Source organism: Ovis canadensis, chromosome 11, assembly GCF_042477335.2.
Source record: "Ovis canadensis isolate MfBH-ARS-UI-01 breed Bighorn chromosome 11, ARS-UI_OviCan_v2, whole genome shotgun sequence".
Taxonomy (NCBI): Eukaryota; Metazoa; Chordata; class Mammalia; order Artiodactyla; family Bovidae; genus Ovis; species Ovis canadensis.
In genome coordinates, this window is record NC_091255.1 from 44,168,827 (window position 1) to 44,196,765 (window position 27,939).

The following is a 27,939-nucleotide window of genomic DNA, read 5'->3' on the forward strand; positions in this document are numbered from 1 at the left end:
TTGGAACTTACTTGTAACTAATTTCTGAATAACTAGCTTTTGTTATATAGAACATGAATTTAAGATGCTGTTGTGATGACAGCATTTCCAGGTGAGCATATTAAATCTATAGAGATAACAGCTTTTTTTAGTTTCCTTCAAAATCTGCACTATTCTTTGTATTTATTTCCTTTATAATATATTCAAATACTTGTATTTGTTTAGAAATTTTATCATCTACTTTTCAGTCATAAGTAATTGTTTCTCTTTATTGATTTTATTTTTGTAAGACCAGTTTTCTGTAAGTTAATATATTAAAATTAAGAAGTTAAATTAAAAATTTTACCTAAGTCTGAGCTATAGGACCAAAACAGATTGAGGCTCCCAGAGTGATCTGCAGTCTTCTTTTCGTTATAGAGTGATATTCCCACAGCCCAAAGGAAGCGGTTTACTAGAGTAGAAATGGCCCGAGTTCTAATGGAGAGAAACCAATATAAAGAGAGATTGATGGAGCTTCAGGAAGCTGTTCGATGGACAGAGATGATTCGGTTTGTATGAGAAGTACCTCTGGTGTTTTTCTACTTATTGTTTACTAGGTTTCTGATTGTTTACTAATATTCATTTCTTTGTTCACAACTGGAGTCTTCCCTTGCAGATCCAAGCCCTTGCTCTGTTTACTAGGAAAGGTCTAGAGAAACACTGGCAATTAGAAATAGAATGTGATGGAAGTGGGTGCCTTTTGGGCCAGTAGAGCCTCTTGGAGGATATTCCCACAACCTCTCAAAGGCAGTTGAGTAGTCTGTCGACGAAAATAATCAATAAATGATCTATAATTGAAATGGAAGAGTTTTTTTGGTGCCAAATGGAGGACTGTAACCTGGGAGAAAGCCTCTCTAATAACTGACAGATGTGTGGTGTTCAGCTCAGTTTTATATCTTGTCAGAACAAGCAAAATCAACCAAGTCAGGGAAACATTCCTTCAGGGCTTCTAAAACACCAGATCAGCATGTACACAGTGAGGCAGTATGGCCTTGCCACCTGGAAAGGGAGTCTTATCATCAAAAGACTGAGTAGCAGCATTGGTGTCCCAGGAAGGGAGGCATTTCATCTTTTATTTTTTTTAACATAGACATTCTTTACTTCTGGTCAGTGTACCCTTTTCTTTAATAATTAAAGCATATGTATAATGTATGTTTGATAGTCCACAATTAGGCATTTAAGTTAGCATAACATTTCCATTAAACGATGTATAAGCCAGAATACTTCTCCATACCTCAATATGTGAACATTTCTTTCATCAGTCGTTTTTAAAAGAATATAGAAACTGACACTACTTTTGCAATAATGTCAGGAAGAGATAAAATTTTCATTTTCAACATAAGAAACAAAATCATTCTTCCTCAGTGTTTTCCTGTAAAATAGTCCTGATTTTTTTCTCCTTTCTGACCAGTCTTGTATAAAAGCACCTTTGTCAGTGGATCTTATTAATGCTGCCCTCTAATGGTCATATCCTCAGTAACAGTGTTTGTTACTTCAATTTTAAAGTGTTCATGAGAAGTTTGTAATCTAATTGCCTTCTGATTTGCCCATGTTTTTCAGTTTGGATGGTCACATCAGATTTACCAAGTAACAGTACACACTGACACATTGTTCATAAACTTTATGAAAGTATTTTCTAACCACCACTTTTACTTCCTTATGATTATATCCTTTACTTAATAGTAATGAATGAAACATTTTATGTAGCACTTTTACAGGTTTCAAAAGTTGTAATTGCTTATAACTGCTAAGAAGGAAGAAGATAAGTAGTGTCTTGTTGTTTTTGTCACTGAGTCATACCTGACTCTTTTGCAGTCCAATGGGCTGTAGCCCACCAGGCTCCTCTGTCCATGGCATTTCCCAGACAAGAACACTGGAATGGTTTGCCATTTCCTTTCCAGGGGATCTTCCCTAACCCAGGAATTGAACCCACATCTCCTGCATTGGCAAGTGGATTCTTTACCACTGAGCCACTAGGGAGGCCTGATTAGTATCTTAATCTTTATTTATTGGACGAAGAAACCAATATACTAACAGATATGTTCTTAAATACCTGCTTTGAATAAAGAGATTTTGAATAAATAATAAGTAAATAGTTAAGTGAGACATATAGTCAGGCTCCACTTTTTATTACTGTTTTTAATTTTCACAGCCAAATGGTAGTCAACAAGTGAAAAAAAATGGTAACTTTCTTCATTGAATTAAAAGATGTTTTAAAATTAGTCAAAAAAAAAACCCAGGAAAGGGAGCTCTGACAGTGATGGCAAAATCCTTACAGCCATACTAAATCAGTTTGCAGTGCCCTTTTTTAAAAAAAAATTTTTGCCTAATTACCTAATCAATCCATTTTATTTTCTTTCCTGGTCAGCTTTTCAGCGATGAAAAAGTCAGTCCTGTGAAAAATGACCCATTAGAACAATAAAGTTACAAGCTAGTTTTTGAGAACTGGAAATATAAGACAAACAATATCTTTATGTAGAGACAGAGGTTTACAATGCAATATTTTAATGTTAGGTTGATGCAAATGTAATTACAGTTTCAGACTGTGACTTTTAAATCATTATAACTAAGCTCAAGCACATCTTTATTAATCAAAATAGGAACCATTACAGTCAACACATTTTTGCCAATGAAAAATAAGTTTGTTTATTCCTATAGTGTAAAAATCTGTACTTCGGGATTTAGTGAACTCTTGGAAAGCGTTTTCTGCATCCTGCTGGTTGTGGAAGCACTTTTCCTGCAAAAAGCTGTCAAGATGCGTAAAGTGGTAGTCGGTTTGCCAGAGGTCAGGTGAATATGGTGGATGACACTAAACTTCAGTTTGTTCAACTTTTGAGGCATTGGTTGTGTGACATGCCTCAAGTGTCATCATGGAAAAGAATTGGGCCCTTTCTGTTGACCAGTACTGGCTGCAGGTATTGCAGTATTCTGTGCGTCTCATTGATTTGCTGAGCATACTTCTGAGATGTAATGGTTTCACCAGGATTCAGAAAGCTGTAATGGATCACACTGGCAGCAAACCACCAAATAGTGACCATGACTTTTTCTTTTGGTGCAAGTTTGGTTTTAGGAAGTGATTTGAAGCTTCTTCTCAGTCCAATCACTGAGCTGGTCTGTTGCCACTTGTCATATAAAATCTGCTTTTCGTTGCATGTCAGTCCCATCGAGAAATAGTTCATCATTGTTGCACAGAATGAGAGAAGACAACACTTCAAAATGACCATGTTTTTGATTTTTGGCCAGCTCATGTTACACCCGCTTACCAAGCTTTTTCACCTTTCCAGTTTGTGTCAAATACCAAATGCCTGTAGAATGGTTGACGTTGAGTTCTTCGGCAACTTCTCATGTACTTATAAGAGAATCAGCTCAGTGATTGCTCTCAGTTGGTCGTTGTCAGCTTCCGATGGCCAGCCACTATGCTCCTCATCTTCAAGGCTCTTGTCTCCTTTGCAAAACTTCTTGAACCACCACTGCACTGTGTGTTCATTAGCAAGCAGTTCCTGGGCCAAATACGTTGTTGATGTTACGAGTTGTTTCCGCTGCTTTACGACCCATTTTGAACTCGAATAAAAAAATCACTCGAATTTGCTTTTTGTCTAACATCATTTCCCTAGTCTAAAATAAATATAAGATAAACAGTAAAAAGTCAATAACAAAAAAGCATAAAGCAAGAAGTGCACATTAAAATGATGTATAACGTGACCACATTTATTTAAGAATGCATTCCAATATCAAACAGCAAGTTTCAGCAATGCAACCCTGCAATTACTTTTGTACCAACCTAATAAAAAGGAAAGTTGGAGGATATCTCATCAATAAAAAACTTAAACAACATTCAGGCTTGTTGGTTGTCCTGCACAGATAGCAATTTTTTCTCTATCAATAGTCTGAGCTCTTGAGGAAGGGATGGAATTTCAATATTATTAGTTGTGTTGGCCTTAACAGACTGACACATATAGATCAAAGTAATTTTTTATTAAACTTGTTGATTCTCCATGTATTTCATGAGCTTCTTGGGTCCCTGGTTGTTTAGATAGAAAGCTAGACCATCTCACTGATGACACATTCATTTCATCTCTCTCCCTCCTCTTTCCTTTTCTCTTTCCATGTAGTGCGTCAAGAGAAAATCCAGCCATGCAGGAGAAGAAAAGGTCAAGCATTTGGCAGTTGTAAGTATCTAAAATCACATGAAGACGTTAGCTAGCAGCACTTTGAGACAAAGAAGATTAGAATCAATCTGTTTTCACAAATGATTTCTTTCTTCTTACTTTCCTCTTTAAATTCAGGGTATATAGCTAAACTGTACTTTTTCTTTTTGGTATGTAGTATGCCAGCTCGGTAAGGCTGTTCTTGAGGACAAAAAATTAGTATTATCGTAAGCTGCATCATGGTTGTGCATTTGGTGGCATTGTCTGCTCAATTGAATAGAATAATGGGGAATTATTTTTAGAGTTGATGATTTCCTAGATCCCCATTAAATAAGTTACTGATTCATTGATTGTGTGATTGTAAGAAAATTTAGAGAGTGAAGATCGGAAATTTAGTGTTTGTGGGGTTTGAGTAGTGTATGTATGTTTGTGCTTTGGACTTGAACTGTGTTTGTGCCAGAAGTACTATGCATTTATTGTGCTTAAAACTTACCCCTTTTTGAGGAATCTGCTATTTAATAGAAATAAGGTTTTGTTTTTGTTTTTCTTTTTGAGTGAATGTGAAAAAATATTTACTTAAATTGAAGTTAGTAAGGAAATGTATAAGATGTGTGGTAAAATGGTGATATGTGTTCTAGTACTTTATTATTACTATTTTTAGAAGTTGCTTGCTAAGCTTCTGTTCAAACCACACAGCTGTACCTTGCTGTTTAACAACCACTGGCTGGCTAAAGGAACTGTCTTATTTCTTCATTATGAGAAGGTGTCTGTACTCAAGGGCTTCTTCCTTTCATTATGAGAGTTACTAATTAAAGAACAGGGATTTGCCATTCTAGGCAATGGTTTCTCTTTCCTGAATGTCTGAGTTTGGCTGTGAATTATTGCTAAGGCTCCAGTGTGTTACTACAAAAAGTCTTTTTGCTAGTTTCTAACTCATTGCCTTGTATAAACTCTGGAATTTGTGAAGATTGTGGATTGTTCTTAAGCATGCGTGTGATACATACACACACCGCACACACACATTCTCTCTTACTTTCCTTTTAGTTTCAGCCGACTTTTCAGCTCCTCAAGTAACACTACTAAGAAGCCCGAACCACCAGTTAACCTGAAGTACAATGCACCAACCTCTCATGTTACGCCTTCTGTCAAGAAAAGAAGCAGCACCTTATCTCAGCTCCCTGGGGATAAGTCCAGAGCCTTTGATTTCCTTAGTGAAGAGTAAGTATTTTCCAGACTAATGATTATGCTCTAAATAACAGTTTAGAATATTCTTACCTCTTATCAGATCAGCTATAAGGGTTTGGATGGCCCTATAAAGGGCTTCCCTAGTGGCTCAGAGGATTAAGAATCTGCCTACAATGCAGGAGACCCAAGTTTGTTCCCTGGGTTAGGAAGATCCCCTGGAGAAGGGAATGGCTACCCACTCCAATATTCTTACCTGGGGAATTCCATGGAAAGAGTAGCCTGGCGGGCTATAGTCCATAGGCTGCAAAGAGTCTGACATGACTGAGCAGCTAACACTTTTTGTTGTAAGAGGAAGTTGGCTTCCCATCCTGGGAAAGTTAACCTCTCATGCCTATAAATGAGCATGATAGCCTACCTCAGAAGTGTTAGGATTCAATTATATATTATCTGTGAACGGACACAAAGGTAATTTTTTCTTGTTATTTCTATTTTAGCAGAAGAAGGGAGATAAGCTATTGTTATATTCACTTAATTAAAAAAGGAAATTTCTTTTTCTTTTAGAACTGAAGCTAGTTTAGCCTCACGCAGAGAACAAAAGAGAGAACAGTATCGTCAGGTAAAGGCACATGTTCAGAAGGAAGATGGTAGAGTGCAGGCTTTTGGCTGGAGTCTGCCTCAAAAGTACAAACAGGTAATGTTTGCATATGGTGAGAGCGTCTGGTGGGAAATGCAGAGAGAGGAGTAGGCCTGGCATGAAAGATTCTAAACACACATCCCACACCTGCTGGTTTCAAGCAGCGTGCATTTGGCACATGTTTAGAGAAGCATTAAGGATTGTGGTTTTGTTTTCAGGCTGTTTTCTAAAGCCCTACAGTTCAAAAGAAATGTGTCCAAGTTCTGTGAAGAGGGAGAAGGGTCAATATAGGAGGTGGTTGAGTATGGAACTTTGGGATAATGTACTCTGTTTTAATACTGAAGATTTCATTTAAAAGAAAAATAGCATCTATTGTTTAAACATTAAAAGAAGCCTTCCTCATGGAGCCTTTCAAACTGTTAGAACTCAATTCACGTCTTTTAAGAACATATTCCCTACCCCTAAAGCACACACATAACACACAGTCACACGCACATGTGTGTACTAACAGGGCTGTGAATTCGTGTATTTTTTCTGAGCTCCCTTATTTTCTCTAACTACCACTTGATTTTCTGCTCATTTTTCAAGTAAGAAAGACAAAGTTAACTTGAACTTGACTTCATAGAGTAAATATGTTGCAGCAGTGCTTGCCCATAAGTTCTATAAGTTCACTTTTGATGAGACTTACCCAGTGTGTCCTTCTCTCCCCTTCCCAATTATTAGATAACCAACGGACAAGGGGAGAATAAGATGAAAAACTTACCTGTGCCTGTCTATCTCAGACCTCTAGATGAAAAAGATACATCAATGAAGGTAAAGTAATCTTGAAATTAAAGGTAATATTCCTTTAAGTCTTGATGCATTTTTTTCTAAAACAGGAGTTTAAATTCTACTTTTGTGGGCAAAGTTACTCATTATGTCATTTTAGACTGAAATAGTTTGAATATTAGAGCCCTCTCTTTGTAATCATTACATCTATTAAGGGAATGTGAAGAGTTCTAAATATTTTTAGAGAGAAAATGACTGAATACCATCTTTTTTTTAACCCAACAAAGCTGTGGTGTGCTGTTGGAGTCAATTTGTCCGGTGGGAAGACCAGAGATGGTGGTTCTGTTGTTGGAGCAAGTGTATTTTACAAGGATGTTGCTGGTTTGGAAGCAGAAGGCAGTAAACAGCGAAGTGCATCTCAGAATAGCTTGGACAAGTTAGATCAGGAACTTAAGGTAAGTGCTTGCACTGCATTTGCCCCCGTTTCTGAGACTAATTGTTTAGCTCTTTGGTCTCAGACTGACTTCTAGGTCCAGCTTCTAATTGGGGTTACTATGCCCTTGATTACTCCTCATCCCTGCCCTCACTCTTAAGTCAGTTTTACTAGAGTATATTTTACATTCAATAAAGTATACACTCAAAATAAGTACAAAGAGTTTTGACAAATGTGTGAACCTGTGTAACAGCTATCACAGTCAAGACAGAGAACATTTTTTGTCACTAATCTGCTTTAGCTACTAGTTTTTCATCTACTAATTATTGTTGAAAGGTGATTATACTCTCAGCCTTCCAAATAATCTGGAAGTGAACTTGGAATAGTAGTGTCCTTTAGTGTAATAGCACAGCCATATAAATATTTATGCACATGTCTCATTTTAAACATTGATTTGCTTTGCTTTGCCTGTGCAGGAACAACAGAAGGAGTTAAAAAATCAAGAAGAATTATCCAGCCTAGTCTGGATCTGTACCAGCACTCATTCAGCTACAAAAGTTATCATTATTGATGCTGTTCAACCAGGCAACATCCTAGACAGTTTCACTGTTTGTAACTCTCATGTTCTGTGTATATCAAGCGTACCAGGTAAGAGTAGTTCCTCTCTCCGCACCATCCACAGCTCCTCACTGGTAGAAACCGATTGGTTACTGGAGAGACAGTTATGCATCTCTTCTAGTTTGTGAAGGCAAAACAGAAACTGAGTTCAAATGACTAAGGAGGATATTTTCAGATACTGTGAAAAAAATAAAACAATGGAAATTTGAGAAGGGTGAAAATCAGAGGGCCTTTTAGAATTCCATATTAAATACTATGTGATATTAAAACATTGGTTTAAAAATTAAAGGAAATTCCCTGCCAGTCCAGTGGTGAAGACTTTGTGCTTCCACTGCAGGGGTATGGGTTCAATCCCTGGTTGGGGAGCTAAGATCCCACATGGCACCCAGCACAGCAAAAAAAAAAAAAAAGTTGATGTATAGCTTGAAATATTATTCAGCCATATAAAGGAATGAGACTCTGATACGTTCCATAACACAGATTAATCTTAGAAACAACTCAGATACAAATATTGTATGATTCTCCTTATCTGAGCTGTCTATTCATCCGAGCTGGCAAATTCATAAACAGAATTAAATTAGAGATTCCTGGGGTAAGGGTATGGCAATCAGAGAGTTACTTACTTGGTATAGGTATTCTATATGGAGCGACAGAAAAGTGTTGGATGTAGATAGCTGTGATGGCTGCATAATATTGTGAATATAATTAATGCCTCTGAATTATACACTTAAAATGGTTAATATGGCAGACTTTATGTAGTGGCTTAGATCATGAACTCCTTATTGCAAAATTTAGAGGTAAAGAAAGTGGGACAAACCACTAGACTGTTCAGGTATGATATAAATCAAATCCCTTATGATTATACAGTGGAGGTGACAAATGGATTCAAGGGATTAGATCTGATAGAGTGTCAGAAGAACTATGGATGGAGGTTTGTAACATTGTACAGGAGGCAGTGATCAAAACCAAAACCATCCCCAAGAAAAAGAAATGCAAAAAGGCAAAATGGTTGTCTGAGGGGGCCTTACAAATAGCTGAGAAAAGAAGAGATGTGAGAGGCAAAGGAGAAAAGGAAATACACCCATCTGAATGCAGAGTTCCAGAGAATAGCAAGGAGAGATAAGAAAGCCTTTTAAGTGAACAATGCAAAAAAAATAGAGGAAAAAACAATAGAATGGGAAAGACTAGAGATCTCTTCAAGAAAATCAGAGATACCAAGGGAACATTTCATGCAAAGAGGGACACAATAAAGGGCAGAAAAATGGTAAGGACCTAACAGAAGCAGAAGATAGGAAGAGGTGGCAGGAATAGACAGAAGAACTATACAAAAAAGGTCTTAATGATCCAGATAACCATGATGGTATGATCACTCACCTAGAGCCAGACATCCTGGAATGCAAAGTCAAGTGGGCCTTAAGAAGCATTACTCTGAACAAAGTTAGAGGAGGTGATGGAATTCCAGCTGAGCTATTTCAAATCCTAAAAGGTGATGCTGTGAAAGTACTGCACTCAATATGTCAGCAAATCTGGAAAACTCGGCAGTGGCCACAGGACTGGAAAAAGTCAGTTTTCATTCCAATCCCAGAGAAGGGCAATGCCAAAGAATGTTCAAACTATCATACAATCGCCCTCATCTCATGTTAGCAAAGTAATGCTCAAAATCCATCAAGTTACGCTTCAACAGTATGTGAACGGAGAAATTCCAGATGTACAAGCTGGATTTAGAAAAGGCAGAGGAACCGGAAATCAAATTGCCAACATCCATTGGATCATAGAAAAAGCAAGAGAATTCCAGAAAAACATCTACTTCTGCTTCATTGATTATGCTAAAGCCTTTGACTGTGTGAATCACAACAAACTGGAAAATCCTTCAAGAGATGGGAATATCAGACCACCTTACCTGCTTCCTAAAAACTCTGTATGCAAGTCAAGAAGCAACAGTTAGAACCAGACACAGAACCACAGACTGGTTAAAACATGGGCAAGAAGTATGTCAAGGCTGTATATTGTCACCCTGCTTATTTAACTTATATTCAGAAGATATCATGTGAAATACCAGCTAGATGAAGCTCAAGCTGGAATCAAGATTGTGGGGAGAAATACCGATAACCTTAGGTATGCAGATGACACCATCCTAATGGCAGAAAACGAAAAGGAACTAAAGAGCCTTTTGATGAAGGTGAAAGACCAGAGTGAAAAAGCTGGCTTCAAAACTCAGCATTCAAGAAACTAAGCTCATGGCATCTGGTCCCATCACTTCATGGCAAATAGACAGGGAAAAAAATGTAAACCGTGACGTCTTACTTTCTAGGACTCCAAAATCACTGTGGACAGTGACTACAGCCATGAAATTAAAAGACTCCTGCTCCTGGGAAGGAAAGCCATGACAAACCTAGACAGTGTTTTAAAAAGCAGAGCCATCGCTTTGCCAACAAAAGTCCATATAGTCAAAGCTGTGGTTTTTCCAGTAGTCGTATATGGATGTGAGAGTTGGACCGTAAAAAAGGCTAAGTGCCAAAGAATTGATGCTTTCAAACTGTGGTGTTGGAGAAGACTCTTGAGAGCCCCTTGGACATCAGGGAGATGAAACGAGTCAATCCTAAAGGAAATCAACCCTGAATATTCACTGGTAGAACTGATGCTGAAGCTGAAGCTCCAATACTTTGGCCGCTTGATGTAAAGAGCCGACTCATTGGAAAAGACCCTGTTACTGGGAAAGATTGAAGGCAGGAGGAGAAGGGGATGACACAGTATGAAATGTTTCGGTGGCATCACCGATTCAATGGGCAGGAGTTTGAGCAAACTCTGGGAGTTAGTGAAGGTCAGGGAAGCCTGGTGAGCTGCAGTCATGGGGTAACAAAGAATCAGATACAGTGGAGTGACTGAGCAACAATGTATGTATATTTTACTACAATAAAATTTTTTAATGTGATATGGATAAGAATAGCTTTCTAAATAAAGAGAACTGAAAAGATTTTTTAAATGTTAAATGCTTAGTTTTTAAGTGTGTTACTAATATCTTAATGCACTGTATATACCTAGGCTGTATTAATTTTTAATAGTGGCAGAAATTCATATTTGAAATAGAAATAGTGATAAAAAAAATTTTGCTGACTTGTCAGATAGAATTATATTTTGTTGTTTTTAATCTCATTAGTTGGCTGCTTTAAGAACTCATATTAAGAACAGAAACACATTTCTGACATTTTTTTGGTTTACTTGTGCTTGCATTAGTTATTATTTATTATTGTTGCATTTATTTTCTTAATTTTTTAAACTACTTTCTCAATTTGTGAATTGAGTTTAAATTAGTTTAAATAAAATTTATTTACCATCTTGGCAGTGTATTTGCTTAGATATTTGTCTCACCTTTACTCTTATTTCAAACCTATAGTTGCTTTAATAGAGAAAATGCTGCTTATAGAAGTTTACTGAGCTATTTAAAGAAAGTTTATCTTGTACTTCAGGAGCCCGAGAAACAGACTACCCTGCAGGAGAAGAGCTTTCAGAATCCGGACAAGTAGACAAAGCATCTTTATGTGGAAGCATGACAAGCAATAGCTCAGCAGAGACAGATAGCCTGTTGGGAGGCATCACAGTAGTTGGTTGTTCTGCAGAAGGTATAACAGCAGCTGCCACTTCCCCTAATACCAATGAAACTTCTCCAGTGATGGAAAAACCGCCGGGTATGTTTATCTTCCCTAGACACCATCTGTATAGTTTCTGAGCCTGTCCCAGGTGACTCAGTATGGACTTAACTTAGATTTTAAAGTAACAGGGATGAAAGTGCTTGAAAGAGGATGCTGTGATGATTGTTAAATGAAATCAAGAATCCTCAATTTTATTATATGGAGAAGAGGGTAAGAGTGGAATTCTGTAGAGGGGTTTTGGTGGGGGAAGTGATTGGAAGAAAAGCTCAAACTTGGAATGGTTAGCATGCTTTATTTATTTTTTAGAAAAGGAGACAGAAAATAGTGAGATTGATGAAAATGTTCCAACAGCAGAAGAAGCAACTGAAGCTACAGAAGGCAATGCAGGATCAGCTGAAGATACTGTGGATGTCTCCCAGACTGGCGTGTACACAGAGCATGTGTTTACAGATCCTTTGGGGGTTCAAATCCCAGAAGACCTCTCACCGGTGTATCAGTCAAGGTATAAAAATGCGTAAACACCTGAGGAAACCAGAGTGCACATGTAAAGGAACCAAAATGATCTCAAGCAGCCAAAATATTCCTACTAACTGACATTGTTGTGGCAGATTTAGATGTTATTACTTATTCCCACTATGTCTTCATCTGTTACATTGCAGAAGAAAAATCTAGACATATTTTTCCCCTATTTGCTCTCTATTCCTTGCAACTTAAAAAAATCTTGCTTATAAAGTATATTAGTCAAAATCCTTACCAGTCAGTGTGGATTAAAATAATGAGTTATTAACAGAATAGAGTACAGTGAGTACAATTTTTTTTAAAGCCATACCAAATATCTATGGATTTTTTAAAAATTGTACTGTCTTCTATTCTATTAATAACTCATTATTTTAATCCCCACTCCTACACCCACTCTATCCACAAAACTGCCCATTTAAATTTCCCATGTGGGTTTTAATGACCTTTTGAATTTAGATTTCTGGCAAGTATTTTATTAGAAAACAATTTGTTTCAGACTTTTCCTTCAAAAGAAAGAGTTGTTTAATTTCCTTTCTTGCCTTCTCTAGACCTTATAGAAAGGTGATAGGGGTATAAAGTCATCTTTTTAAACTTACTGATTCATTTGTCTGTTTTGAATTTGATAGCCCAGTTATGCTTTTTTTTTTAAACTAACTGTCCTCTGACAGTCCAAAGAAATAAAGTTTGGGGATAGAATAAAAGCATGTTTCAGTTTATTTATTTTAGAACATTGTTTATAATTAACCCTCCTGTGATGTCTGTGTGTGTGTGTGTGTGTGTGTGTAGGTATGTATGTGTAGTTTTAAAACAAACCATCTCTCCTCCTTCTATCCGCACAGAAGAAACTCATAAAATTCAAGATAACTATAAGAGAGAATTAACTTTAGTCTGGATATTAACTGCTATATTTCGTTACTGTGTCTTATTTCCCTTTTCTGTGCCTTGAACCTCCTAGTATGTCAGTGTTACTTCTGGTACAATTGCTGCAATATATATATTTATATACCTTTCACTCCTTCCTATTCTCCCTCCCGTCCGCCTCCCATTGCCTTGCCTTGCCTAGCTGCCTGTCTGCCTGCCTGCCTTCCCTCCACCCTCCCTCCCTCCCTTTCTCACTGTCTCTGAAATGTTTAATATAATCATCCAACTTTGGCTTTACTGGAATTTATTTTTTTAACAGTACACTAAAATGTAAAAATTATCAATTCCTGAAAACTGTAGCTAAACACAATAAGATTTTTTTTTCCTTTTTTCCCACAGTAATGACTCAGATGCATATAAAGATCAAATATCAGTATTGCCAAATGAACAAGACCTGGTGAGAGAGGAAGCCCAGAAGATGAGTAGCCTTTTACCAACTATGTGGCTTGGAGCTCAAAATGGGTGGTAGGTATCAAATCTTTTTAATATTAGAAATCTTAAGTCTTTCAATTTTGCTTTAGAAATCTTAAGATAATTAAAATGTGCTACATACAAATACAAACAAAAAGTGCCTATTAAAGTGAAGAATTTTATATACACACAATTTTGAAGTTATATTGCAACTACCTCATAACTTGGACTTGGACTTGCATTGGTTCTGAGTGGTGAACCGTATGTTTGTCATAGGATGTTTCCTTCATATAATATTCTTGGGAAAAAAGTTAAGTAAACTTAAAAATCTGGGTGATCTAAAAATAGGAGATCCTGTTGTTCAGGAAATAAAAGGGATTAAAAAAATCTCGGGCTGCAGAAAGGCCCAATTTTAAACATAACTTCTGGGAAAACAAGGACAAATCACAGTCTAAAAGCTTAGGAGTTGATAAACACTATAGGACTTTTCCACTTTGTAGTAGTGTGAAGAGTCTTACAAACTTGTGCTTTTCCTAAGGTTAAACGAAATCACTAGTGGATCTTTCCCATAAAGGACTAATACTACAAAATGAAGGTTTGACATACGTTTCTCTATGAAGGGTCAGACAAGAAATATATCAGGTTTTGTTGCCTTATGATCTTTGTAGCAACTTATTAACTATGCTGTTGTGGTGCAAAAGCAGCCACTGCATTGACAATACCTAAGTGAACTGGTGTGGATATGTTCTAATAATAATAAAACTTATGAACACTGAATTTCATATAAGTCTTGTATGTCATGAAATACTCTCCTTTTGGTTTTTTTTTTTTCCCAACCATTTAAAAAATATAAAGACCATTTTTAGCTTGAGACTGTACTAAGACAGGTAGATGGCTGGATTTGGCCTATGGGCCTTAGTTTGCCGCTCCCTGATGTAAACCGCTCTATTATCAGAAATTTATAGCTCAGTAAGAAGACTATTTTTTTAAAAGATTGATAGCCAAGGATTCTGAAGTATGTGGTAATCTGAAACCAACCATGCGTTAGTTCTGGCTTTTCCTTCTTTTTATGTTTCTGTTTGCTTAAGCAGCTTATTTCTCTGCCTTAGGCCTATCCTTTCCTTGTTTTGTCCTGAAATTTTTATGTTACTCTTCTTTTCTTTTGAAGAAACTTTGTGTCATTATTAGATATAAGCAACTACTTGATGTGTTCTCTATGCCTTACCAGTCTTGATTTTGTTCTTGCAGTTTGTATGTCCATTCATCTGTAGCCCAGTGGAGGAAATGTCTCCATTCTATTAAACTTAAAGATTCGATTCTCAGTATTGTGTAAGTTTTATTTTAGAAATTCTTCCTTTGAAAAATATGTATTTTGGTATAAACTAGATTCTAAGACTATTAAAGTTAACATGTACTTCATGACTAAATCAGTATCCATGTCTTTTTTAACCCTCTTTATGAATGAGATTAAAACTAGAAAATAAACCAAGTAATTTTAAGTAGAAGAGAAAGCTTTCTAGGTTGATTCCTCACTGTTCTGAGAGTTCTTTAGCCTGTTGGTGAGAAAACCAATTAAAACCCGTGATATTTGTTTCAGAATATTCTTTACACTTTGTGAATATGCTGATTGGGTGATTGATTTACCAGTCCTTTTCTGTATGTTGACTGTGAAAAGTCAGTTTGTCTCTTAGATCCACAGAGCTGACTCTTTCTACTCAAGGTGTGTGCCTCTGGTCTGTGGACCTTTTGTCTGCAATGAGATGAGGTTAGAAAGTGAAACAGCTGAGTCACCACACATGCTTCCTATTGAGTCCAGCTGACATTTTCATAACGAGACTTTTCTCAATGAAGAAAAGAATCTGTTCCTTTAGATTCTCCTGTAAGCTCCTCACATCACAGATTGGTCTTCTGAGAACCTCTGAACTAGTTCAGCAGCGTGTGGTGTCTTCTGCACTCCCAAATGGAGAGTTCTAAGACCCCCTTTCCTGTTTGCAGACATGTCAAAGGAATTGTGTTGGTGGCCCTGGCTGACGGCACCCTTGCAATCTTTCACAGAGGAGTTGGTGAGTTTCATGAATATGTAACATGTGTGCTGATTCGTTGCTTTGCAAGAGCATTTTCAAACATACTGACCTCATATGTTTTAAAGAAATGATATTTCATAGAAGAAAGAATAAAGATTTAAACTGAATACTAACCATGTATGAAATGAGTAAATATGTGAGTGCCTGACTGGAGGCATACATTAATCATACACCTCAGTGAAAATTTGTTTACCATACTGAGCAAATAGTCCTTATGGTCCTCTTAAATAATGTGCAATGGAAGTATTTATTTGTTTTATTTGTTTTCTAATCATAGGCCTAATTTAGTGAGAGTACATGGTTTCTTTTGTCCAGTATTTTAAAAGTAATTTGCATTCACTTACATTTGGAATGTTCTTGAAAAGAATTTTTAATTAGCTAAAGTTTAATCATTTTCTTGTCATGTTTTTTATATTCTTCCCCTTTAAAGTAGTGTTTCTACCATCTGCAGACAGAAGGTGTCAGAAAACTGCACTGAGTGAATTTAAGAAATTGAGTATATAATTCCTTGGTACATGTATAGTCCAAAAGTGATATTTCCTTCCTACTAGATTGGTAGATCAGGGAAATATAAAAATATAGATCCGATATGAGACTTTGGAAAAGCCTTGCAAAAATTAATTTTTTATTTTATTAATTAATTTTTGCAAGACTTTTCCAAAGTCTCATATCTTTTTGCAGCCTCAAGAAATGTGAGGTAGATGATACTTAGGTGCCTAGAGATTTTTGGTTAATGACTCCATAATGAAAAGAGAGGCCTCTGTTTTACATTGTTCAGGGCCTTTATAGACGGTATCTGAGTTTAATCCGCACAGCAACTTATGAAGAAAATTCTATTGTCATCCTCATTTTGTAGCTGAGGAAACTGAGGCACAGTAGTTACTTGTTCCTGGTCACTCGACTAGTGAGTAGGAGAACCTAGAAAAATGGAATAATAAATGTTTTGGTAGACTGAATTGAAAACTGAGCAAGACAGAATACATTAAATAAGGATAAATGTAAAGTCCTGCATTTGGGTTCCAAAGAGTAGATGGAGATTTGTGTGAAGAGTGACAGTTACTTAAAGGGTGACATTAAACTCAGTACAAGTTAGTTAACATGCTAAACCTCATAGAAATTAGTGTCTAGAGCAGGGCTGGTGATCCTGCTCCACTCTGGTAGAAAGATAGCATGAAATGGATCTAGACAAAATGGAGTTGGGATGAAAGTTCCATAAACAAATGTGTCCAAAACACGAAGACAGGGCAGTAGCAATGAAGTGAGACTTACTCTGTGAGATTTATTCTGTGTTTCCATTAGGCATAACTATAGATGAAAGAGTGATTATGTACAAGAAGGCAGACTTTAGCTGAGTATGGGGAATATTTTAAGATAATTACAGTTTTCTTAAAATGAAACAGCTGCTTTGTGAGGAATTATGTTTTCCTTCACTGAAATTATCAAGCAAAGCAAGCTTACAGTGGTTGGTTCTCATTTGTAATGAATTTCTTGTCATCACTAAAGTTATGCATAATTCCTAAAGCCTTAGCAGTGAGTTGCCCTTGACTTCTATCTAAGAAGATACACCAAAAATGCAAGTGAGCCAGAGCGATATTATGCCCCAAATAACCTTAAGTTCATTGTAATACCTAAAATACTTTTGTAAACAGGTAACTTAAAAATAACTAATCACATCACCTCTGTTGAGAGCAAGGGGGTCCAGGTAATGGGTGGCAGGTTGGACCATATGATCTTTGAGATCTCATCCAACTCTGTTTGATTTATATCTGATTTACAGATTTAATTTATAGATTAATGTCTGTAATATATACACTGTATGTATATATATCTGTAATATATACAGCTTGCCTGGGATTAATATCTGTAAATATACACTGAAATACATGATATTTGGTGATACTTCATTAATAAATTTAATTACACACCCAAATAAAATATTTTTTGAGTTAAAATTGAGTAAAAGATGGTATACATAAACTAATAATCTACTCCTTATTTTAAAGATGGACAGTGGGATTTGTCAAACTATCACCTGTTAGATCTTGGACGACCTCACCATTCCATCCGATGCATGACTGTGGTACATGACAAAGTTTGGTGTGGCTATAGGAACAAAATTTATGTGGTTCAGCCAAAGGCCATGAAAATAGAGGCAAGTTAACCCATGTTTTCTGTACTTACTGAATTTATATTACCTGAAATCCCTAAGATTCAATTATTTTCAGCTTTTTTAGAAATTGTTTTCTGAATCTGTGTATTTTGAGGTACTTCAGTGATATACTGGATGAATTCTCAGCTTTCTATGATACTTTATCTCTCTTGCTGCTTTTGACTATGAGTATGGGAAGTGATTCACACATGAATGTCTAAATGTATGTCTGAGTATCTGTAGACCCATACGTGTACTGCTTGAATACGTGGTTCTTGAAATGTTTAGTCATGTAGAGGTGGTTTGGGAGGAGAACTCTCAAGTCTCCCCCACTACTCAGTGTGTATTCAGGCAAATCCATATGTATGTCACAGACTGAGGAATCATATTGCAGTGGGAATTCGTTGTAAAAATAAAAACCTCTTAGCATTGTTGTCTTTAAAAAGTTTTGCCACAACATATAAATTTATTCTAATTGTTTAAAGAAAGAAAAATAGTAGGAAATTTTTAAGGTGGAAGTTCTCCATTTGTCCCAGATCCTGTTTACAAACCTAGAAGTTCCATTTGGTGTTTATTTTTTAGATATATTCTTTACATGCAGGTATATGCTTACATATATAGCACAGTAGGTTCATTTTTGTTTAACTATAAATAGGATCTTATTTGGGGTCTTGCTCTGGAGCAGTGCAAAATCCTGAGGTCCAATTCCGTCTTTTTGTTGAATGCTGTTACATAGAATGAATGTGTCAAGATTGCTTTCATAAGTTGATAGTCTACACAACATCCTTTAGCTCTTTTTTCTTTTTTTTTGCAGTATGGGATAATAGCAGTTGTGTATATAAGAGTAAACAATACTTAGGCTCCTCTTTTATTAGGTGGTCTGTCAGATTATTGTGCAAATTAGCACAGTTTTTAAGCACTAACTCCTAGATAACTAAAGTAACATTGTGATTGAACAATCTGTTCTAGAAATCATTTGATGCACACCCCAGGAAGGAGAGCCAAGTGCGGCAGCTTGCCTGGGTGGGTGATGGCGTGTGGGTCTCCATCCGTTTGGATTCCACACTCCGTCTCTATCACGCACACACTTACCAACATCTGCAGGATGTGGACATTGAGCCTTATGTGAGCAAAATGCTAGGTAAGCATCCAAAGCATTTTATCTTTGTCAGTCAAAGAAAATGGTTTATTTTTAAATTATTTCAAATGCTGAGTAGAACCAATGAGTAAGTTGCCTCAGAAATAGTGATCTCTTATCACTGAAACTGTTGGCAAATGATCCATCTACCCTGTGATTCTTGACAAAAACTTAAGATCATTTTTGACTCTTCCTTTCTTGTTCCCCACATCTAATCCATCAGCAGAACTGTCGAGTCTTCCCCCCAGAATATCTTAAACCAGTAATACCTTTTTTTGGCCCCACCACAAGACTTTTGGGATCTTAGTTCCCCAGCCTGGGATTGAACCCATGGCCCATAGTGAAATTGCCAAGGCCTAACCACTGAACCACTAGGGAATTCCCTTAAATGAGTTACATCTTTATCTCTACCACTATTCCCATAGGCCAGGTCACTATCTTTTCCTCCTCAGATGACCAGCAGCCTCTGATCTTCCTGTCTCTAGTCCAGTCAGTTTTCTACGTAGTAACCAGTGTGCACATATCACCATGACATACCTCCATTTATGTAATGCCAGCCGTGCAGAATATTCTTGTCTGTAGGTGAGATTTTTTTTGTGAGATTATTAGAAGAACTTAAATGGTATGGACAGCTCTCCTTGCTCACTCTGGTCTATCCACACTGACCTAAATTCAGCAGGTTCCTTTCCATTTCAAGGCCTTCACATGGTGCTATATCTTCTGTCTGAGAAGTTTTTCTTAGTCCCTTTTTATTTGGCTTTCAGGTCATGTCTTATAGGTCACATCCATAAAAGACCTTTCCTCATCTTTATTTCCAGCTTTATTTAGGCCCTCTTATACTTTTTATTCATGGACTTATCATTACTGTGATTGTACCAGTATCATCATACTGTCTCTCTCCCTGCAGAACTAAAGCCCCATGAAAAGGGGGCTCTAGACTATCTCTGCTTATTCCTTGCAGTATCCTTAGCACCAAATCCAGTGCTGTTAGCAACATCATAGATGATTTCTTTATGAAGGGAGGTTGAACTACATCAGTGGTTTTTAACTTTTTTTAGAATCATTGCCCTCAGGAAACCTGATGATTGCTGTGTGCCCTCTTCCTAGAATCACACATACATAAACATAGACACAAACCAATTTCAGGAATATACTTTGACCATAGGTTAAAGATCTCTAGCTTAGACTGTTCAAGATTCCTTCAAACACTGCAATTCTATGGTCATACTCTCATTTCTAGTAAATAGAACTTATGACTAAATGTTGTTTGTCTTAAATGTATTAATATTACCTGTTTAATAATTTTGCTTCTCAAATCTCTAAAAATAAGATCAGTTTAAAATTTCCTTGAAGTTAAAAAGTGCATTAATTCTCCCTAAATTGCACGCATATGGTACCCTAAAATTTCTAAGTTACTTTAGACCCAAATATATAAAAAGCAAAGAGTATAGGTTTTGTTAGCAAAGATTTCTTAACCTATGCAAAGAAATTTAAGGCAAGCAAGAACTCTGTCAGCTTATAAAATGGAAGAACATTTAATTTCCCCAATCTAGTAAACTGTTTTTGTTGAGCTTTTTTTTGGTTTTGTTTTGTGTTCTGGTTTATTTGGCTTGGTTTTGCAGGTCCTTAAGTAAATTCTGCATCATATTTCCTAATCCACATTATCTTCCCTCTGAATGATGATATAATGCTAGCCACTTTTAGAGTTTTCTTTTTCTATTAGCCATGAATTGTCAGATGATATTGATTGATAGATGTTAGCCATGAATTGTCAGATGAATTGATAGATAATAAAGTCAAATGAGAGTTGATCTTGATTGATGTGACTTCTGGAAATATCCAACCAGCTCTGGTCACAATCCTCTCTATTATATTAGTCCAGCTGCTCTGAGGGACTTGGAACCTAAAACGTCATCTGCTCTGTCTTTTCAATAAAATGTTTTCCCTCCTTCCATACAGGTACTGGAAAACTGGGCTTCTCTTTTGTGAGGATCACAGCGCTTATGGTGTCTTGTAATCGTTTGTGGGTGGGAACAGGAAATGGTGTCATTATCTCCATCCCATTGACAGAAAGTAAGTACGTTTTTAGGGAACTGTCACAGAAGAGTTGTGGGGAATAGCCTTGTCTGAAATCCAAGTGGAAGGAATTGAGCTAAATAATAGAACTAAATTGGCAAACCTGTGGTAATTCAGAAAGTCAAGCTGATGGCAAAGCTCTAACTATTGTTCTTCACTCTTTCTGTGAAACTTACAAACTCTAGCAAATGTATCAGGACTAATATTTACAGTTAAAAGTTTTTCATTTTGATAAACTGTTTTTCTCACTTTGGGAATCACAGTCCTATTTCCTTAAATAATAGTCATAGTCCGTTTTTCTTTCAACCTTATTGTATATACTAGTATCCAGAAACATTTCCTAACTAGCTAATATCCTAGTTTTTCATACCGTTGTGGCAATTAGTTTAGAATATCCCGTTTAGCTTATGAGTTGTGGGAGACATTCTTCCTTAGGACGTCATCAAACACTGACTTTAAGATAAGCTATCTTGTATTTGAAAAGAATGTGAACAAAATGTACTTCGTATGTTTTTCATACTGTGTTCCATTACATTGATCACTCATTATATAAGTGATTTTGTGTTGCAGAATTCATGGGCAGGATTTGAGAAAATTGCCATAAAGTAATTTAATAAACACATCAGAATTTAAAACAATTTGAAAATACTACCATAAAATAACGTAATAAACACACCAGAATTTTTAGGAGAAAGGAGGAAGACTGGATGGTGTTACATTTTGAGCCTTTAAAGAACCTAAACTTTTTTTTTTCTCCCCGACACTGTGTGGCTTGCAGGATCTTAGTTCCCCAGCTAGAGTTAGAGCCTGGGTCCTCAGCAGTGGAAGCATGGAACCCTAACCATTGGACTGCCAGGGAACTCCTGAAAGAACCTAAATTCTTGGTCCCAGCTGTATTTTCTTTGCCATTTTTTAAGTCTAATCGCTCTCTGTATTTGGGGGCCTCCACTGGGTCTTCGTTGCAGCCTGCGGGCTTTTCCAGCTGCAACAAACTGCTCTGCAGTTGCAGCACTCAGGCTTCTCGCTGCAGTGACTCCTCTTGCGGCAGAGCGCGGGCTTTAGAGTGTCCGGCTTCAGTAGTTCCAGGAATGGGCTCCGTAGTTGTGGCACAGGGCTTAGTCGCCCCATGGCATGTGGAGTCTTCTCAACTTGGAATCAAACCCATGTTCCCTGCATTGGCAGGCATATTCTTAACCAGTGGACCACCAGGGGAGTCCCCCCATACTTTTTTTAAAAAATTAAAAAAAAAAAAAAAAACTGGGGCTGTGCGAGGTCTTCATTGCAACATGCAGGCTTCTTTAGTTGCCCCACAGAATGTGGGATCTTAGTTCCCTAACCAAAGATTGAACCTGTGTCCCCTGCATTGAAAGGCAGATTCTTAACCACTGGACAGCTATTTATAAATCTACGTGTTTAGACCACTTCTTATATCTTAAGAGATTCTAGGATCCCCAGAGTTCATTTCAGTTCTTTATAGATGAGAGTTCCATTTTGGCATAGTCATTTGCACAGGATTTCTTCAAGAAAAGAAGAGAATATTTGCAATTAGGAAATGCTCTCTAGTAAGTTCTTATTCATTAAAATTGCTTTATAATTAAGAAAAGCAAAATCATAGTAAATAAAATTGTCCTTTTTGAGCAGCGATGTTCTTCAGAGGCTTTGGTAAGATCTTTGTATGTTTCTTGGTATTATACCAAGTTGGATTTTGTGTATTTAATTAGGAGCTTTGAGCTCCTGAGTTGCCAGATAGAATATGCGAAGAGTGGCAGCTCGTAGTAACCCTTCTCCTCCCTGTCATGCGCCTCTCCATGTCCCCTTTCCTCCTTTCTCACTTTAGCCGTAATCCTCCACCAGGGACGCTTACTGGGGCTGAGGGGTAAGTTCAGATCCTGAGCCACACTCTTCTTCCTAGCTTCTCGTGGCCGCGTGAGGCCGTTCTCACGTCTCTAGATACCCTCTCGAATGTTCCTAAATGTCATCCACTTGCAGTCACTGCATTGCAGCAGGTGTTCTTTTGTTTTTTAATATTTGTTACATGGCCACCAAACTACTGCTCAGCAGCTTAGTCTATTTATCATCTTTTGTTGCAGCTGAAATTTCTGTCAGACTTTGTTTTCCCTCCAATAAAAACACAAACGTCTCTGAAAACTGTCATTAATCTACATTGTTTACTCTTGTTACCAATCATGTTTCTTTCATTCACTTACTGGCGCATGGAATGGGGTGTTTTGTGAGTCTGGTCATTCTAAAATAATTTAACCAACCATCAGTCTAGTGTAAATAAAAGCTATTTTATTGTACTAGATGGATCCTTTTAAGCTCAGCTTTTTACTGTCACACAAAGGAAATATACTTAGGACAGGGAGAAAAATGAAAAGATAAAGTATAAAAATTCTGGTTAAAAGTATACCTGTTTACTTTAAGCTATATAACTGGTTAGTTGTCTAAAATGAGGATTAAAAAACAAAATGGATATACCTGAGAAAGCTGTTTTAACTAAAATGATTTTTAAATTAATAGATGTGTTTAGAAAGTAAACTTAGTGCTAGACTGGCAAAATCCCCTACTCCATTTTACTAAGATACTTAAAAATAACTAGCATGCTATATATCTCTTTTTTTCCAGCTTTGTCTTGAATTGGTATTGCTGCTCTTGTTTTATCTCAACTGGCTGTAGCTTTTAGATAATATAAGGATTAACCAGTAACCTCTTGCATCATTACTATTTTCTAGGGGAAAATATTTGGTGTTTGGTTTTTCTGTTGCAGCGAATAAAACATCAGGAGCATCGGGAAATCGTCCTGGAAGTGTCATTCGAGTATATGGTGATGAGAACAGTGATAAAGTGACACCAGGGACATTCATACCCTATTGTTCAATGGCACACGCTCAGCTTTGCTTCCATGGGCACAGGGATGCTGTGAAATTTTTTGTGGCAGTCCCAGGTGAGTTAGAGTATTCTGTTGAGAAACTGCATGTCCAGTTGAACAATGTGCATTTGAACTGCATGGGTTTATTTATACAGATTCTTTTCAGTAGTGAACACCACAGTACTGTATCATTTCCATGGCTGGTTGAATCTTTGGATACAGATTGTAGTCATGTAAGAACCGTGAATATGGAAGGCTGACTATTAATTTTACTCAGATTTTTGACTACACAGAGAGTCAGTGCCCCAACTCCTGCATGGTTCAAGGACCAACTATAATTGTCTGTCCCTCTATCCAGTCTAATACTAAGTACTGGAATTACAGATAATTCCAGCATAATCCTCGAAATGGTCAATAATGGAAATATGAATAAAGTGCTATAGAGATACTTGATAGAAGCTATCTTAGAATCTCTCTTCCACCCCAAAAACAAACTTGATTTTATTTAAGAGATTTCTTTCACTTTTGAAAAGCAGTACTATTGTTTTGTCACTGCAGAATACGAAGAGTAGTTTTGACCTCATAAAGGAGATTTCTAAGAAGCCCTGTCATCAAGGCTCTATTTAGTAAGAGATGGAAAATGTGCTCTAATACCTTTATCAGTATTGTGGCAAAGAACAGAAGTAGTCTGGGGGTCTGGGCCTTTGCCGCTTGGTTGGTGTGTCAAGCAAGTTGCTTAACCTCTGATACTCATTTATATTTCCTAAGTGGGTGTGATTAATAGCTGTTCAACCAGCCTTATTTGTTGTAAAGATTAATGAAAGGGCTTTGGGAACTATAAAGTACCATCCAGATGAAGAGTGGCAGTTATGATGTCCAATGGGAAATGTCCCTTGAGAATAGTAAATGATGTTACTGATCATCTGTAAGCAGGACCTGTGTTTGGATATTTTCCCCCCGTACGACGCAAGTTTAGGAGTTAGACAAAGTTTAAATCTGGCTGTGCCACAGCAACTATGTGATGTTGGACATGGTGTTATCTCAGTGTATTAGTCAGGGTTCTGCAGAGGAACAGAGCCAAAAGGGTGTGGGGTAGGGAGGGAAAGAGGAAGAAAAAGGAGGAGGCTGTGGGGAGAGAGATTGATTTAATTTAAGGAGTTGGTTCTTGTGATTTTGGGGGCAGGTAAGACTGAAATCTGCAGGGCAGGCTGAAGACCTAGGAAAGAGGTAAATGTTTGCAGTTTAAGTCTCCCTTCTCTTTGGGAGACATATCTTTTTCTCTTAAGGCCATCAAGTGATTGACCCACCCACATCTGGTAATTGATCTGCTCTACTCAAAAGTCCACTGATTTAAGTGTTCATTATATCTAAAAAATACCTTCATAGTATCTACGCTGGAGTTTGACCAAAATGTATGGAGCCGAGCCAAGCTGACAACATAAGATGAGCCACCACACTTTTTCCTGAGGATGGTCCAAAGATTAAATGATTAAGTGTACCTAGTTGGCACATGGTACCCTAACCAGTTATTCAGTATTCTTAACAACATGCTAATGAGCTTCCTGAAGTGTATGTGTAATATTTTTGTGTAGTTATTTCCTCAAAATAAACTTTTAGAAGTGGTATTGCTGGTTACAGGCCTTTCTTGCTTTAAAGAAAAAAATGCCATAGAGACTCATTTGAGTCTCCTTTATGTTCTTCTAATCTTACTCCCTTCCCTCTTTTCTGTTCATCTATAATCACTATCCTGAAGTTGACATGTATCCTTCTGCCCATGTTTTTGTATTTTTACCACATTGGGACATATCTATAAATAATATATAGTATTTTTTATATTTTTGAACTTAAGTCTTATGTTGCACATATATTATTCTGCAACTTGCTTCTCATTTTTGAGATTTGTTAATATTTATACATAAAAATCTAGTTCATTAAAACTATCCTGTCCATGTCCAACATAAAGTAATTTTTTATAAAGTGTATCATATGTCCTGGTAGCACCTTGAGGGATGGTCTGTGTAGTTTGACCAGAAGATACCAGATCTGTCAAGAAATTACTCCGTGCTCATAGAGATTAGAGTGTGAATAATATTTTGAGATTTCTGTCATTTCATACTTAAAGATTCTATCTTAAAGTGTAAATGTTAGAATTATATATTAACCAGTCATTTTATTTGCATCATCTAAATTTAAAATAATATGTACTATTTTTAAATACGAGAAAACGTTTGGATTTGAGTTTTCACATGGTGGCTCAGATGGTAAAGAATCTCCCTGCAATGCAGGAGACATGAGTTCATTCCCTGGGTCAGGAAGATCCCCTGGAGGAGGGAATGGCTACCCATTCCAGTATTCCTGCCTGGAGAATCCCATGGACAGAAGAGCCTGGCGGGCTACAGTCCATGGGGTTGCAAAGAGTCAGACACAACTGAGCAGCTAATAACTTACGGATTTGAAATTAATTCAGATATTAATTATGAATATCCACATTTATAAAGCTTAAGTTGAAGACTTTTCCCAATCTCTTATGTAAATGCATATGTACCCTGCCAGAGGAGAGATGTTTTCACAGTGAAAAGATGTAGGTTATAATAGTCTGAAGCAGACAGCTAAGACTAGCTAAGCAATATACAGTTCTCATACTGGATTCTGGATGTGTTTGTGCTTTGGGACAAAATAGCTTTACTTTAATTTCAAATTGGGCTTTCATGGCCTTATAGATGTTTTCTCGTCATGCAGAGGCTTTTATTAGAATGTACTTATTATGTTGTTCAGTTTTCTGAGAATACTCAGGAGAAAATTAGTCTCTCCCATTCTAATCCTTGATAAATAATATTTGCTTACATTCTTCTATAAATAGGTCAAGTCATCAGCCCACAAAGTGGCAGCAGTGGTACAGATCTGACAGTTGACAAAGCAGGACCATCTGCACAGGAGCCTGGCATCCAGACACCCTTGAAGTCTGTGCTTGTCATTAGTGGAGGAGAGGGCTACATTGACTTCCGAATGGGTAGGTCATGGGTTCTGTGGGCTCCGTTTCTCCTGTTCTGTGATGTGGATTTTCACTCACGTAAACAAGGAACTCAGATACGGGATTTCTAAGGTTTTCTTTGAACCCTTAACTTGGATTTTATATTTCTTTCTTTTTTTTGCTACTTTCATAATGTTTTTTCTTTTTATACCAAGATGTGTTTGTTTGAAGGAGCATTAGGAAATAGCAGGGTTTGGTAGTATATTGAAGTGTATGTGAAGAGCTTATGGAATCAGAAGGCCTTAGGGAAATCATTCAATCTCCCAGAACCTTAGTTTCCTCACCTGCAAAGTGGAGAAATAACAGTATCTCATAAAGGGTTGTTTATAATCCAATTCATTTCATTTGTTTGTTCTCTCATCTTTTAAACATTAATTATCTGCTATGTGCATGACATACAAAAACAAAGTCTCCCTCCAGTGAATTACAGAACATGTCAATAAATTACAGTGTTACCGATGCTCTGATAGAGAGTAGTCAGTTCTTTCTAGGAGCAGGGGAAGAGGGAAGTCAAGAAATGATGCTTGAGATGACTCAGCACTGAAGGACGTGAGTCTGAACAATTGAGTTGGGGATGATACGGGGAAGGCTGGGGAGATTGGCACGTCAAGGTAAGAGAGCTTGAAATGTGAAACTGCCTTTTTTAAATGACTGGAGCATGGAGTAGAAGCAAATATAAATCTGACCACTGATCAATCCAGAAAGGGAAGGGAGGGTCTGGATTGTGAAAGGCCTTTATATATCTAATTAAGGAGTTTGTACTTTAAAGCAAAGGAAAATTATTGGAGAACTTTAGAGGAGCAATATGATTATGTTTGGGTATAAATGGACTGGAGATATAAGGCTAGAGGTAGGAAAATGGGTCAGGAAAAAACAAGTGACTGAGGTAGCAACAGTAGGAGCAGACGAGCACTGTGATGGGGAATTGGTAGCTAACGGTGTGAAGAAAGAGGGAGTGATCTCTTCACTTAGCAGTAAGGACGCTTAGAACAAAAGCAGCAGGTCTGGCGGAGGGAGAGGAATGAGGACAGGTGCTGGACATGTTGACCTTGGAGCACATGGAAGTTTGTACTAGACACGGAGTTGTCTAGATGGAAGAAGTCCATGGGACCTTTTAGATATAAGAGTTTTATATCTCAGGAGGAAGGAATATGGGGACTCTTGGCATACAGTGGTGCTAAAAATCACAGGGGTTGATTAGTTCACCCAAGAATATGTAGGGGCCAGAAGAAAAGATTCTAAGATAGAACCCTGTTTTAATACTCCACTTAAAGAATCAGTAGAATT

At 37.1% G+C, this 27,939-nt stretch overlaps 1 protein-coding gene across 11 annotated transcripts in view; it reads left to right on the plus strand.

The window, feature by feature from the left end:
* SPAG9 (sperm associated antigen 9) overlaps positions 1-27,939 on the plus strand; it is a 152,299-nt gene that overhangs the window by 122,233 nt on the left and 2,127 nt on the right. For 3 of the 11 annotated variants that reach the window (XM_069603657.1, XM_069603661.1, XM_069603658.1), the window contains 18 exons: positions 397-527; positions 4,131-4,187; positions 5,211-5,384; positions 5,913-6,042; positions 6,709-6,798; positions 7,041-7,208; positions 7,663-7,834; positions 11,272-11,490; positions 11,761-11,956; positions 13,234-13,359; positions 14,554-14,634; positions 15,301-15,368; positions 17,393-17,541; positions 18,508-18,679; positions 20,636-20,749; positions 22,590-22,628; positions 23,520-23,696; positions 26,482-26,631. In XM_069603657.1, the coding sequence (XP_069459758.1) occupies positions 397-527; positions 4,131-4,187; positions 5,211-5,384; positions 5,913-6,042; positions 6,709-6,798; positions 7,041-7,208; positions 7,663-7,834; positions 11,272-11,490; positions 11,761-11,956; positions 13,234-13,359; positions 14,554-14,634; positions 15,301-15,368; positions 17,393-17,541; positions 18,508-18,679; positions 20,636-20,749; positions 22,590-22,628; positions 23,520-23,696; positions 26,482-26,631 (2,413 nt within the window). The remainder of the gene's footprint in view (positions 1-396; positions 528-4,130; positions 4,188-5,210; positions 5,385-5,912; positions 6,043-6,708; positions 6,799-7,040; positions 7,209-7,662; positions 7,835-11,271; positions 11,491-11,760; positions 11,957-13,233; positions 13,360-14,553; positions 14,635-15,300; positions 15,369-17,392; positions 17,542-18,507; positions 18,680-20,635; positions 20,750-22,589; positions 22,629-23,519; positions 23,697-26,481; positions 26,632-27,939) is intronic. The other 8 variants (XM_069603662.1, XM_069603652.1, XM_069603659.1 and 5 more) reach the window with 5 other exon arrangements.